Genomic DNA, 15,957 nt, shown 5'->3' with positions numbered 1-15,957 from the left:
CATAGAGCAATATCGGTTACAACTATGGCGTTCGGTACAAGATAGTCTTCTGGTCGTCGTCCCGATCGTCGTCTCGAAGGTGGCCGACCTTCTTCTATATTCAGCTACGAGCACCAGCAGGCTATGCACCGGCCTAAACCCGGTGCTCGCAACACTGTTCTTCCCTCTGAAGGAGCGGACGTCTCGGTCGCATTGAATCCTCTTCGGAATCTTCGTACCCCTGCCTGAAGAAGTGGTCGTGCAGTCCCGTGGCTTCTTCAGACATCCGCCTCGGCATTTGCCTTCTCGCTCAGGGGAAAACCACGGAAAAACCCTGAGCAAAGCGTGGGTAAAACGGGACTTCTCGATCTGCCACGACGAAACGCTCCAACTTCTGGTCCCACGATGTCTCTGGAACTCTGCAGCTTCCTGCCCCACGACGTCTCGAGAACTCCGCAGCTACTTGTCCCGCGACGTCCCTGAAACTCCACTCTGGAACGTTCCACGTTGACTCCAACGCTCCGACGCTGCATTCTCCTTCGTGCAGACTCCAGCGCTGCCTCCAGGCAGCCTCCTCCAGAAGGACGTCCGACGACGTCTCCACTGCTTCGGCGGCGTTCCCTCCTCCTCGTCGAATCCTTGGTCGCGGTCGACCTCTCCTCCAGGGACTCGTCCTCGATGTCCTTCAGGTGTCCGTGCGAGCTTGACACTTCAATCTCTTCCCGGCTCCGGATTCCATGCAAAAGGGACGGAGAATTATATTATTATTAATTTACTTTATAATTAACATTTACTTTAATTTGAGAAAATCGGTTGGGGCTGAAAGAACCGGGAAGACGGAAAGGCGATACGGAACCGATAACAGGGGATCACGGCTCATGAGCATGTTATCGGACCGTTTTCCGATCAATCTGCCCAGCATTCCAGCTCGTCTGCGTTGTCTTCTGGACTTCTTGTCCTCTTCTCCCTCTCTCAGGCCTTGGCTTTCAGATGGCCCCTTTCCTCTTCGTGGCTTCTGGTGCTGACCCAGGGGACCGTCCTGTGCGTCCTGTTAACGCTCCCGTCTCCGCGACATCTCCTCCAGCCGATCCAAGCAGTCGCACCGCTTGTCCGACTGGTGGTTGGAGATGCCATTTCCCGGCTGCTGTCCACCCTGTTGAGGCGGACCTCTTGGTTTACACAAACCGGGGAGAAGCCAAGATCCACGCCAACAGGGCCAGAGGTTCCACGTATGTCCGCGTTCCACTGCGGACTGCTACTCTGTCGTAGCACAGACGGGGAATTCGGGAACGCGTATCCAGGCCGCGGTGGCAGTCCCCCGACACCTTGTCCCTCGTCGTGGGGTTTCGTGCTCTCTGAAACATTTTAAAGAAACAGAGGCCTGGGCTACGAAGGTAGTCTCCGCAGCCCAGTCCAGTAGATTAGCTTAGACTAATCTTCAGACTCTTCGTTCAGAACTTCAAACTCTCTCCTCGAGCGAGAGACTTCCTGGATCTTTGGTCGGCGAACGACCCATCCTGTCTAAATAACTACACTCTTCGGGGCTCTCTCTCATGGGGAATTAGTGACTTTGGATTGCAATTGCTTATTTCACAGCTCTTCATATGCGCTGGATGCACTCGCCGGTGCACTAGTGACTTTGGATTGCAATTGCTTATTTCACAGCTCTTCATATGCGCTGGATGCACTCGCCGGTGCACTAGTGACTTTGGATTGCAATTGCTTATTTCACAGCTCTTCATATGCGCTGGATGCACTCGCCGGTGCACTAGTGACTTTGGATTGCAATTGCTTATTTCACAGCTCTTCATATGCGCTGGATGCACTCGCCGGTGCACTAGTGACTTTGGATTGCAATTACTTATTTCACAGCTCTTCATATGCGCTGGATGCACTCGCCGGTGCACTAGTGACTTTGGATTGCAATTGCTTATTTCACAGCTCTTCATATGCGCTGGATGCACTCGCCGGTGCACTAGTCACTTTGGATTGCAATTGCTTATTTCACAGCTCTTCATATGCGCTGGATGCACTCGCCGGTGCACTAGTCACTTTGGATTGCAATTGCTTATTTCACAGCTCTTCATATGCGCTGGATGCACTCGCCGGTGCACTAGTGACTTTGGATTGCAATTGCTTATTTCACAGCTCTTCATATGCGCTGGATGCACTCGCCGGTGCACTAGTCACTTTGGATTGCAATTGCTTATTTCACAGCTCTTCATATGCGCTGGATGCACTCGCCGGTGCACTAGTGACTTTGGATTGCAATTGCTTATTTCACAGCTCTTCATATGCGCTGGATGCACTCGCCGGTGCACTAGTCACTTTGGATTGCAATTGCTTATTTCACAGCTCTTTATATGCGCTGGATGCACTCGCCGGTGCACTAGTGACTTTGGATTGCAATTGCTTATTTCACAGCTCTTCATATGCGCTGGATGCACTCGCCGGTGCTATCGCGATGTTTTCATCCATCGTTTTATGTACTTTCTTGTGTACACGTAGCTGTTCCTCCTTTTTGTGTGTACGGAGGTTCTCTAATCGGCTGTTGTCGATTGTATCTGCTATCTATAATTTCTGGCAACATGCAGTCCTCATAGAACTTGCTCAGTTTGTCTTCCATTTCTGTTGCCCAGAATCGATCATCTCTCGTTACTGTTGTAACCTTCATTCCTTTCGGCGTCCATAAACAAAAATAGGCCCGTTGCCTTTTCGTTATGTGCAATTGTCCTTGCACTTGATAATAGTAATGATGATTTTGATTCATGTCATTACCCTTGAAAATACGCCGTATATTACCAAGTTGCTTTATTGCTTCAGCAGGTGTTAAATCCTTGGCCGATTCAGGACACTTTACTTCCACGATTTTATCATGGTCCACGAGGCCGTCAGGAGTTGCACCTAAGTGAGGCACAGTGTCATCGATGAAGAGGCCACATGGTAGAATATGGATTCCTAATTCTTCTTCCATTTGTCTCAAGGCGTTTGCCTCGTTTTCCCTTCCGTATTGGAGAGCAGACAAATTTGGAAGTTGCGGGTACATTATACTCTTCACAGTATTTGCCCGTGGTGTAGTGTTTCGTAATCGGCATACCTTGCCGAAATTGGATGCAGTTAGTATTTTTTTTCTATAACTAATCCACTTTTCACTATTCGCCTGATTGCGAGTTTCCTCTTCGATCTCGCATCGCATTCTTTGCCAGTCATGGAGTACTGCCGCGTGCCTTTTACATTCGGAAGAGTATACTGTCTCTTCCATATCTGGTTTTTCTGCGTTAGGGCCGTAATCCTGGTCGCACGAGTGTTTTTTATTTCGGAAGGAGGATGCTTTCGCTTCTTTTTTATATTCCCTTGCTTTTTCTGCTGCACGCTTCCGACGTCCTTCCAGCTTTCTTACCATAGTTGACGGCTCTTTATCCATTGCCGTACTCAATCTGCTAAACGCCTCTTTTGTATTATATTGGACGACTGCAGCGGAGACTCTGCCCTGATACGAGCCCCCTCGTCCAAAGTTTATCCTTTTGCCTCCGATGAATTTGGCAATGATATTATTAAAACTTTCAACAGCATTGTTATTTAAACCGTGCAGCAAACTGTCAGCTTTAGGGAAAAGTGGCTGCATCGCTTCTTCGATACTCTGATAAATACCAGCTTCTCTCAACCTTGGTACGTAGTCCTCTCTGTTTGGATCAGAGTATTTCTTACAGAAGTATGCTAACTTCTGACACTCCTTGTGTTCACCGAAAACGTGACTCGGTACATTCCTCAAGTCTTCCTTCAAATTTCTTACTCGTTCCTCGAGTGTTATTTCTTCTTGCAACCGGTATTCTGCAGCTTTCTTTATACCAGTACGCAAGCGGAGAGCATTATTCTTTACGACAGCTCTTAGGTCTTTATCGCGGCCTTTTGTTGCGATTTCGTTTATTTTTTTACTGAAATTGCGTAGCAGGTGATTGGTGCATTCTATTTTTCGTACCTGCACCAGGTTGTTTTTATATGGATCACTGTCCAATATCTTTTTGTACACACTGCTATCGCCATCGGCAACTAATATAGTGTATATTAGGCCGTGCATATCTATGCTGCAATTGAAGCCTTCGACAATAGCAACACTCTCCATGCCAGTTGAACTCTGATTACGGCCCCAGTTCTTGAAGCAACGATGCTCGCGCGGTTCTTCCTTCTTCGTACCTGCTATTTGGCAAGTCATGCAGAATTTATTCTTCACGCTGATGTACAGCACTTTCTTCGTGTAGTATCCCACGATGGCTCCTACGCCAGAGAGAGAATTGTAATCTCCTCCGCGGTAGGACCTTTTCATCCAGCTGCCATCCGCGACAACTGGAATAAACGGTAGATTGGATTCTGCATGTACGTCGCCTCTTGATATAGCTAATTCTTTCTCCTCTTTTCCTGCATCTTCCATTTCGCGTTGTGCGGCCACTTCGAGGGCATCGATTAGGTCATTCTGACATTTCTCGTAGATCCTTTTCGTCATACAGGATACGTTCACGGCAGTCAGTATGTCCTCCAGTTGATTATATCCGCCGCCCGTCATCATTGTTGCGGAAACAGCGGCGCGGTTGATATCCATAGTGGCATCACTCTTCCGAAGACAGGATATGTGCTCTGTGTATTTGCACATTTTGCACTCTACATAATACACATTTTCTAGTCCATTCCGTTGACATCTAATTATTTCAAAATGTTCGATGCCACAGCCAATAGTGGAATGTTTTCCAAGATTTTGTATTTGTTCGAAAACATACGGAAAATCAACGAAGTCTACTCCTTCTGAAATTGGATTTTCCGGCTGTTCTGGTTCTGTATTTTCTACCACCCAGTAATCAGCATCGCTTCCAACATCTTGAGTCGTTTCGTCGTTGATGTCTCTTACGGATTGTATCTCATCGCTGTCTCTGTCGAAATCTATTTCTTGCACAATTCTTTCTTCGTTCGACTCGAAATGCACATCTTCTACAATTTCCTCTTCGTCCGCATTGAAATTTATTTCTTCAATAATATCTTCTGCGTCCGTATCGAAATGTACTTCTTCTACAATTCCTTCGATAATTGGAGAATCTTCAAAATTTTCATCCGCAGCAGATGTGCTTGGATGTGTTCCGTATGAGATACCTGCTTCCGCCACGGTATCCTGAATTACAGTGAGGCACGCTGTGTTCTTCAATCGTTGCCTGCACGTAAAGAGTCAATAATCAGTGACACGTGGCACATATATAGAAATAAGAAAAACATACAGCAGAAAAGAAAATCAAGCATAGTAAAAGAAGATATACAGTAAAATCTCGATGTAAGCGAAAGCCTCGGAACGATACCCCTGTACGTGTGAGACAATACTAACGCAATCAAAATTTAAAATTTGTATTTTTGGTTTCATTTTCATGAAACTTCTACCAACATGTTTGTTACAATCTCCTAATTAAAATGATACCAAATACAACATAAATCGGACAACTTTTACTTATCGTGAATACGAATCGTTTATATTTATATAATTATCCAAACCATATCGTGTTTGGTGTCATTTTAATCAGAAAGTCCTCACAAATATGTTGGTAAACAATTTATAAAGAGAGCCAAAAATAAAATACTTTTAATTGTGAACCTCGTTTGTATCGGTGTTGTCTCTCACCGATTTTCAATTTCGGATCGGGTTATACGATCGGCCCCCGAGCCATATTACACGCTTCACTGGTTCCAAGAGGGAACACTCCAACTAAGGGTGATATAAATTAACACCAATCATACATAGTCATGATTTTAAACCCTAATCGAGATGTTACTGTGGTTCCTATATTTTTAGAAGTTTGTCGATAAAAGCCTCGAACGTAGGAGAAGAGAGCGAGTGGAAAAAAGGACTGCCGATTGTCTTCAACTTTTTCATTCGCTATACTTCTCTGCGGCCGAAACATATTACCACTAAATATGTGTTATTCAAATTATACCGTGTTTGGTGTCATTTATCATTACAGAAACATCACAAATGTTACGATGCTATGTTCATGAAAATATTGTTATTGCATTACTGTGAATATCATTCTAATTTATCTTCGCGATACGAAGAAGGACGTGATACAAATGTTCTTCTTAGACAACGTGATCCCCTCGCTACGCAAACCGAAGGACATGCACTTTTGGCCCGTTTTCTTTTCACACGCACACATCTGCACAACCGTCTCTGCTACTCGCAAGCGGAGGCAGCCACAAGCAGACATGCTGTGCTGCGATACGCGGCTGTGTGTGTGCGGAGGCACGCGTGCACTTGACCGCGTGTGAAAAAGAATACTTTTCGCATTTCAATCCTGGGTAATTCAACGCAAAATCGGACATTTTTCGGAGTACCATTTGGGATTTTTGTGAAACTTGCATATGTTGTAGTCTTTAGTGATACATAAATGTATTTCAAAGCATATTTTAAATTTTCAACATTGTGGAAATTGACTTTGTTTCCATTCAATTATAACTGTTGAACTAAGAGAAAGGTAAGAATGACCCGATATGAAAGTGTATAACTGTCAAGACAAATTCAACCATATGGTGTGCTATGACTTTCAAGGCCACCGAAGATTATGAATGAAAGAAATAGATAGTTGTATATTGTAGCACGCACGGCTGAGTCTGTCGAGCCGGTGCTGGACGGCGCAGCGTCACATTCAATTAATTTTCATGCCACCAATTCTAAAGTGTTCGCGTTTCTGAAAACGTGACCATAAAGAGCACAAGTACGGCTGTATCCTCATTTTTTTCAAATTTTTAAATAGTGCCTTGCTAGTATAAAATTGCATTTGTTTAAAACAATTTCAGAAGGAATGGTCTAAAATTTTTTTTTTTAAGAGACATCATTTTTATTGGGTACTTTTCCCCAGTGTAAGCACTCAAAAGCACATTCTTACCTGTCTCTTTGTTCAACAGTTATAATTGAAAACAGTCAATTTCCACAATCTTGAAAATTTTTAAACTCGCGTGGAATGACCCTCCTTGAATGTCTAGAATACTGTAGAGAGAGAGAGAGAGAGAGAGAGAGGGGGGAGAGAGAGAGAGAGAGAGAGAGAGAGAGAGAGAGAGAGAGAGAGAGAGTTGGTAATAATACAATTGAAATGGTACAGCATTGTACATGACACACAGGACCATATTTCTAATAAATTATACCCTGAAGAAATAAAAATATTGCCAAAAAAACATTTTGTCCTTTTGCGCATTCAGACAATACTCCGCAGAGAGGATAGACCGGAAATCCAAATCATTGTCATATTTTTAACGTTGTACCTCAATTCAACGAGGGGCTGCAGGGTGGTCTTTCGTTTTATGGAACGTTGTAAAATAACGAAGAAACGAAGGGTCCGAGAAACACGTGTCGTTTGCCTTTCGCGAAATAAACCCTACTTGACCGCGCCGATGTTGTAGATCCGTCTGGTTCTCGTCCACGAGCACGCTTTCCAGCACATCACCCTGTCTGTTTAGATAGCTTTTCGAAAGCGTGGTACTGACCTCGACTTTCGTTACCCTCGCACAAGGCGAGTCGATGGGGGCGCGCGAAGAATTGTTTTCGATTTTTCGGCAAGGGCTGCCTGCCTGTAGCACAGATGGGCAAAATTTTTGCCTGTACGGCCCTTGGGGTCAGTTGGATTTTAGCTTGAGTCAGAACAAATATAATTAGTTTTCTTACGTCCGGATAGATGTTTGTGGTACTCAGGAATGCATGAAAAATTTCACGATCGATATTGCCAGGAAACGGGACCGTTACGTTTGTTTATTGTAGATTAAGTCAACCCTACACATCGGTGGGGATACCGATTACATATTACCCGGACGAAATCCCAACATAGATACATAGCGAGAAATCGAAATACCATCCTGTGACACGTCAATAAAAGAATATACTGTTCTATTACAAAAACTAACTGGACCTTGACATCGCTTCCAGTACTTCATTCTTTAAAAAAAAGTTTGTACCATTATGTCGGATGGGACTGATACTAAACAGGAATGTATTAAACAATTTTCACTTATTGGAGTAATTTGTAAGTAAGAAAACATTAAAAAGGGGACAGTGTTACACGTATTCAATAAATTCTGTCTCATCGTCCCTCTAGGTATAGGTATTCAACGAACGGTATTCTCCGATGCTCGCGGTTACTTCGTCGCTGTCAATGGGTCGTAAAAGAGAAGGATAGAATGAAGGTCGTAGCAGTCGAGAAATAAAGCCAGCGCCTCGGCTGCTAACACAGATACACAGTGTTGCCAGTGCAACGTTATGCGGGACCACTTATTTAGCGGAGGGGGAACACCTAAACGAGTGGTGGTAACGTGTGCGTCAGTGACGTCATCACGCACACGTTACAACCACTCCTGTAGATGTTCCTCTCCGCTAAATAAACGGTCCTGCGTAATGTTGCTGGCAACCCTGCAGATACACAACAATCTTTCAATAGCAATAACGGCTCAACTTTTTTACGTTTAATTTTTTCTGCATAAACATTTCTTTCAAATATTCATAACATTTTCCTGGTTATGGAGTCATTCCACGTGAACTCGGACACTTTTCGGAGTAACATTTCGGATTTTGGTGCAACTTGGATATGTTGTAGTTTATTAACATATCTCGAAGGATTTTTGAAAATTTAAAAAATTGTGGATGTTGCAGCTCTTTGAAATGTAGTGTTTACTTTTTTCCAAAAATTGTAACTTTTGCACTAAGAAACTGATAAAAATGACCTTTGGGTGCTTACACTGGAGATATAAGAGTACCTAATAAAAATTATTTTACTTCGAATTTGTGACCATTTATTTTGCAATTCTTGTAAACAAATGCAGTTTTACAATTGAAGGCACCCTTTTAAAAATTTGAAAAAATAGGAGGATATAGCCCTGTTTGTCCTCTTTACGGACATGTTTTAAAAAACGTGGGCATTTAAAAATTGGCCAAATGAAAATTAATTGAATGTAATGCTGCGTCAAATCGCACCGGCTCGACTGACTGAGCCGTGCGATACTCGCAGCGGCCAAGCGGCTATATCTGCTATTCTTATACAGTGTTCTATAATATGATAAGTATTTGTAAAAAACTGAAGAAGGAAAATTTTCTTCTGTTTTTTATACACAACATAATACGGTCTATCATCTTTTGGTGTTCGCGATATTTTCCGTGAATCGAAGGTGACCTTCCTAATAATTTTTATTAGGTACTCTTATATCTCCAGTGTAAGCACCCAAAGGTCATTTTTATCGGTTTCTTAGTTCAAAAGTTACAATTTTTGGAAAAAAGTAAACACTACATTTCAAAGAGCTGCAACATCCACAATTTTTTAAATTTTCAAAAATTCTTCGAGATATGTTAATAAACTACAACATATCCAAGTTGTACCAAAATCCGAAATGTTACTCCGAAAAGTGTCCGAGTTCACGTGGAATGATCCTATGATGAGAGCAAATATGATATAATGTCGACCATTTTTGGTCGAAACCGATATTACATCGTGTAACGTGTACGAGAAAATCTGTGTGAAAATATCTTGCTACGAAATAGAATTCGCTTTCAGCGTAGTAGTATCCACAAGTGGAGGGTACTTTAGAAGTCATAAACATTGCCCGGAGTGGGCCAAAGGTTTCCAGTGAGGCCTGGAGAATGTTTCGAAGAATGCGCTTTTCAATGAAAGAATTTTGCTGAAGATACACATGGACGTATATATTGCGGACAAAATTCAACAAAAGAAAAAGCACTGTGTATTTCGTATTCCACGAGTAACTACATATGCTGAACATCGAATCGCAAATCATTGATGACTGTCGCTAATTTTAAACATTATCTTCTACGTCACATAAATAGAATTTAAAGTGCATGTTTCATCCATTCGAAGCTACGTACAACGATTGAAATAGTCGCAACTGCATTATAAAGGAAGCATACCTAACGAAACGCGGATAGTTTGAAAGTTTTATGCTAATAAAACGCATATAGTTTCTATAACATATATAACGAAATTTAAAATTTCTACATTTCGTCTCATCGGCATGAAAGTTGCAGGAACGTGCTGTTGACATTTTTTCACATCAAAATGAGTCCAAACACGATATAAATCGGATTATTAATTAATTAAATAATGATGAACATGCGTTGCGGTGCGCATAGCATAGAATATGCGTACGTAAAGCGTGAAAGATAGCTGTGTTGATATACATACATATTTCAAGAATATGAATAATACTATATTATATACAATAAAATACCGTGCTACTACTACTACTACATCTCAAACTATGACTTCATACAAATCTGTACCATAAAACGTAACTTACCTTTCTAGACGTTTTTTATTTTTTCTGGACAAACGCTTTACAGATAGCATAGGGCGCTTCCTTTTTATATCACCCTTCGAATTGCGCTGGTTTCTGGCATCTGCGGCTTCATTCTTTGATTCCATGGCAATGGAATGATCACACACACTTATCAACACTACAGTGACGAACCACGCGGAAATGGAACAATTCACAAATTATGAATATTCCATATATCAATATCCGCGCATCAAATAAAAGCCCGATTGCTTTCTCCGTCTTCACCGTAGTGCAAACGACAAGAAACTGATCAGCTAGCGTTGTCGGTGCATTGGTTACAGATGCTGAGAGGCTAAACAGAAAATGGTGGGAAAGGGACGGATATACGCGTCCTGTTCCTCTCTTTCTCATTAGGATTGGTGGTATGCTGATACATTTACGTAGATTGTATATCTATTTCCGGGAATACTGTCTGGTGCTCAGAAATGTGCACAGGAAAGAATTTTTGATTATCCTGTGCATACTCTTTTGACGTATCACCGACTTTATTAGCGAGGAATTCATATTTCGTTCTACCATTATCCTTTCCCATTTGCCTGACGGTGATGAAGGAACACCCGCAAGTATGCGCGAGCACGCGCCGCGTTTTCAAACCTTTGCGCATTCGAACTTTTACGCGGGCCGATGACGCTCTGCTCGGTCCTTGGTGCGAGTGAAATACAAAATCTTGAGGGAGTGAGAAAGGCAATTTGGGCCCTGTCCACCCTTGAGGGTAGCAAAGGCTCGAGCGTCAGAAAAAAAGCGACTGCCAACCAGTACAGATCGTAAGTACCTTCGCGCTTGCTATCCCTGTCTTTTTCACTATATGTGCCGGTTATTCTGAAAGTGGGCCACGTCCAAATTTTTCGTTTGTTACATTTCACTTATTTCTTATGTATTCTATCAACGTGATATATGATAAACGTAAAGTTCAATTTCTTTCCTTTTTAAATTTCGACCGACGCCACTTTCATAATAACTGACATACTTTTACATTTTATTTCCAAACCAAGACTGTATTTAGACATATTCCGGGTAAAGTTTCCGATTACCGTCATAGTATTGTTGTAATTTTTTGTGCAAAATCTATCGTGTGAACTGTGATTGTTTGAGTGTCCGCGTGTTTCTCAAGCTGCGTATCGCCATTGCGAGGCTGCTTCGCATGGCACACCTCGCGGAGTGGACAGTCTGGAGACTACCTCGACCATGTTTATTTTACGAGGCATCAGCAGTCGATTTTTCGACGTGCTCAAAGGTGCCTCGCAGCCCCATGATCACAAATCGCATGGCTCGGGCGACGCAAATATCCTGCTGGAGGTAGCGCGAGACTGTCGCACGCGCCTCCCTCGCAAAGTGATCATGATCGAGGTAGTCTCCAGACTCTCCACTCCGCGAAGCGTGCCTCGCGCGGCAGCCTCGCAATGTCGATATGCAGCTTCACGCTCAGAGATTCGTGTATTCATTCTCATGTAGACCAGAGATGGGCAAAAATAATATCTAGATATACTCGAATAAAAGATACTTTACGTTTATTCGTTATTCGCAACTTTGAATAACACGATTTATCTCCATTCGAAACATCACGGATAAATAAATTTATTCGAAGTGAATTTAGTCGAAAGATAATTTCTGTTTTCGAGGATCTTTTATTCGAACTGTCGAATAAGGTTTTCATCTTTGTCCGCAGTTTGTTCGACTTTTCGGTCGCGACCGCGTGATCCGCGTTCTTTTGTCACGCGACTTCTACGAAAACGCAATGCCGCACGTCCAACAATGCCGTGTCGTACGGACCCGTCGGTGATCACCACGCGGCGATGCCGCGTCTCTTACATAATACAAATTATTTCAGTTAAAGAAGACAAATTTTTGACCATTGATTTTGCAATTGTTCTGAACAACTACAATTTCATAGTAGCACGGCGTTACTGAAAATTTTGAAAAAAATGTGGATATAGTCCTATTGGTCTTATTTACGGACAAGTTTTCAGAAATACGGACACTATAAAATTGGCCACATCAAATTTAATTGAATGTAACGGTATACGTACAGTATACAGTCAGTCACGAACGTCTTCGTACACTTGCAAAATTTAAAACATTTAAAGCAAAAACGCAAAAAGAAGCAAGGGTTTCGAGTATATTTCAGATATTAACTGATTTATTAGTTAAAATTAAACAAATTATGTAAAGATGACGATGTATTTTACACTTGTTTCCACGAAAATATAAATAGACCGATAGTACGATTTTACATTTACGAAAATCCGCATACAGTTAGCATGGGTAATTCGGGTATATTAAACTGAATAGAATTTGCTATGATAATAATTACAAGAATAATAATCAAATTTTGTTTTGCAAAAGATATTGTGATTTTGTGTTCCGGTTTATTTGCATTTTCTAGTAAACAAATGTAAGAAACATCGTCAGTTTTTCACAATCTATCTAAAGTTAACCAATAAATAAATTAATGTCCATCAAACTTCCAAAACCGTAGCTTTTTTATAGTATTCGAAATTTTTCCGACGAAGATTTTTCCGACTTTTAGAATTTATGGATTATTAATAAACTTGCGAGATCCATTCGATTGAAAAGAGTTCAAACACGGTATAAATTGGATTATTTCTAGAACTATAAATAATTAAATATGAATGTAACATTTCTAATGTAAAAGAAATAGTTTTTTCACTGTTTCTTCGACTCTGTTTTAGATGTCAGATAAAGGAAAGGATAAGATGGCTGAGGAGAAAGAAATGACTCCGTCGCGAAGGCGGAGTCGAACGAGTGACCAGACTCCGCCGCGGAGAGAGCCGACTCCGTCCTCGCGACGGAGTCCGCGAAGAGAGCCGACTCCGTCCTCGCGACGGAGTCCGCGAAGAGAGCCGACTCCGTCCTCGCGACGGAGTCCGCGAAGAGAGCCGACTCCGTCCTCGCGACGGAGTCCGCGAAGAGAGCCGACTCCGTCCTCGCGACGGAGTCCGCGAAGAGAGCCGACTCCGTCCTCGCGACGGAGTCGGCTGAGAGAACCGACTCCGTCAATATCCAGGTGGTTGGAGGTGACATTGCAATGTCAAAAGCAGGTATGTAGATACGTAGACGATCTCGCGCAAACATTTCTTACATTCTCATGAAAGTTTTTAGATTTATGTTTATTTTTCATATTACAGAACAGCGAGCTCAAAAAGGAGCTGAGGAAATTAAAATATGGAGGGGGAAGAGGAGGAAGAGGACGAAGAGGAAGTGGAGGAAGAGGAGGAAGCGGTAGGAGAGGAGGAAACGGTAGGAGAGGAGGAAGAGGAGGCAGAGGAGGAAGAGGAGGAGCAGGATGTACTATATATAATTTTTATAATTAAATTTTAAAATAAATAATTTTTTCTCATATTTTTAGTCGAAAGCCTTTCATCCGTCGACCATGAATAATTTTCTCGTATTTATTAGTACTTTAGTTGCGAATCATATATTTAGTCGAGAAAGTACGAATAAACACGAGAAAATTATTCATGGCCGACAATTGAATTCCCCACGTTTCAAATAAAAATTGGCTCGGGTTATAATGCTCATCTCTGGTATTTTGCCATATAATTGAGGCAGTGAGAGCAACAACGGACTAACCCACATTTTTTTCAAAAGTGAGTTAGTAGCAATAACGTATTCCAATAGGCTCTAGTAATCATATCGATGGCTTAGTGCACACATATTGTATTTCCACTTTTTATGAAATTTGAGTTTTTATATGCAAGAAATAGTGCTTGACTCTTTCTTTATGCTGCATACAAATTACATTTTTATCTTTTTTATAAATTCATCAAAAATGATATTTTTGTTTATTGTATGTCCCTGAATTTATTATGCTGAGTGCACACATGTTGTGTGTCCATGCCAGAGGATGAAAATAGTTTTGGAAAAATGTGACAATAAATAAAAAAATTTTAAAGTCTTCCTATATCTACCGCGAATTACTTTTTTATTCCTGTTACTTTAAAAATAAATATAATATTGAAGTGAGATTATTTCCAGTATTATTCCTTTTATTCATTTTTATATAATATCATTCAGTATAGTATGTCCTGCTCTGTACTTGGTTACAATAGCATGTCCAACTTCCAAGCATTATTGTCGAGTTATTATTATAATTTTGCAGATTCTAACTTATACTACTAATTACATACTTTCAGTGATACCTATATTACAATAATGCAAAAAGTATTTATGTAATTATAAAGTACCATTGAATGTTTGACCCTGTTTTTCTCAAAAACGCTAAAAGTGGACATACAATATGTGTGCACTAATTGTAAGCCATCGATGTACAGTAGGAAATTTTTTTTAATGTAGGTTAGTCCGTTGTTGTTCTAACTGCCTAAATTACTATGACATAAATACGACAGCGATTTCAAGTGATGTATATGTAACGGTAAAAGCGTTAATTTAGTAAATGTATACAATCCCCAGCAGTTCCTATGTCAATGTATGCCTAAAATGAATATAACCTAACCTACAATCGTCCGAAAATGCATACATTGACTCCATCATGCTTTTATTGCGGCTCGTATATTCAGCTATCGCTTCAGTTTTGCTATGAATCCACGTTGGCAGTCCTCCCGAGTAGGCGCCATCTCGTATCTACTACCTCAACTAAATTTGTCACGTGACTTGCTCTGTATTATCGCCAATATGGCGGAACTCTGATTTGGGAATGCAGTCACGATTTTTCGTTTTTCGTTCTTATATGAGCAGATTTTGGCCTAGGAGAGGTCTCATTCGAAAGAAGAAGATTCAATGCGGAGCGCTCTGCTCACCGTTTGAGTCACAAAACTCTTTTAGTGACCTAAAAATGCTTGGATTCTGCGGGGATATTTTGTCGACGTTTGCTTTACTTTGGACACTGATATTATTACATATCAACACAATCTCGTTGAACCATGAGCAGAGCGCTCCGCATTGAACCTTCCTCTTTCGAATGAGACCTCGCCCAGCCCCAAATCTGCTTATATAAGGACGAAAAACGAAAAATCCCGAACCCATGTTTCGGGCCAGATTGTGTCGGTATACAGCGCGCTGCATTACCCGTGTCTACCCCCTTAAGTACTCTTATTTCCCTACTGAAAGCACCCAAAAGCTCATTCTTATCTGTCTCATTGTTCAAAAATTACAATTTAATGAAAAAAAGTAAATTTCTACAATTTTGAAAATTTTGAAATATCCTTTGAAATACGTTTATACATCACTAAAGACTACATCATATCCAAGTTTCAACAAAATCCCAAATGTTACTCCGAAAAGTGTAGTGACATGCAACGTTGCCAAATTTCCGAAGGGAAGTCGGTTTCGACCACTATCGTACGTATGTACACTGGACTCAGAAATATCGTTCCAACTACCAGAAATGATGGCTGGAGGAGGTACCCCTTCCATGACGCCGACCGGACTACTGAAATTGCGCCAGCTGGATGCGCGTGATTATTATGTGGTTCACTCCTTGAAGTGACACAAAATATAACCTATATACAGGGTGTCCGCAGGAAGAAGGAACAGCTGGATATCTCCTAATGTATTGGAAATAAAAAAATAAAAAAAATATGGCGTTGCATGATTCAAGGGGGCCAATTTATTAGCTCAGACGATTTTTTTTCGATTATT

The 15,957-nt window shown here is 41.4% G+C and overlaps 3 protein-coding genes across 3 annotated transcripts in view; 2 read left to right on the top strand and 1 right to left on the bottom strand.

Annotated features, from left to right (window-relative positions):
* The window catches only part of LOC143377891 (uncharacterized), a 168,766-nt gene that overhangs the window by 132,925 nt on the left and 19,884 nt on the right, over positions 1 to 15,957 (top strand). The window lies entirely within an intron of this gene.
* The window catches only part of LOC143377876 (uncharacterized), a 475,856-nt gene that overhangs the window by 450,557 nt on the left and 9,342 nt on the right, over positions 1 to 15,957 (top strand). The window lies entirely within an intron of this gene.
* On the bottom strand, positions 920 to 11,099 carry LOC143377867 (uncharacterized). Its single transcript, XM_076829652.1, has 2 exons — positions 10,300 to 11,099; positions 920 to 5,177 (listed from the first exon to the last, which is right to left on the bottom strand). The coding sequence occupies exons 1-2, from the start codon at positions 10,422 to 10,424 to the stop codon at positions 2,462 to 2,464; spliced, it is 2,841 nt and encodes a 946-aa protein (XP_076685767.1). The 5' UTR covers positions 10,425 to 11,099; the 3' UTR covers positions 920 to 2,461.

This window comes from Andrena cerasifolii, chromosome 16 (genome assembly GCF_050908995.1).
Source record: "Andrena cerasifolii isolate SP2316 chromosome 16, iyAndCera1_principal, whole genome shotgun sequence".
In the NCBI taxonomy this organism is placed as follows: Eukaryota; Metazoa; Arthropoda; class Insecta; order Hymenoptera; family Andrenidae; genus Andrena; species Andrena cerasifolii.
This window is presented reverse-complemented; position numbering and strand designations above follow the sequence as displayed.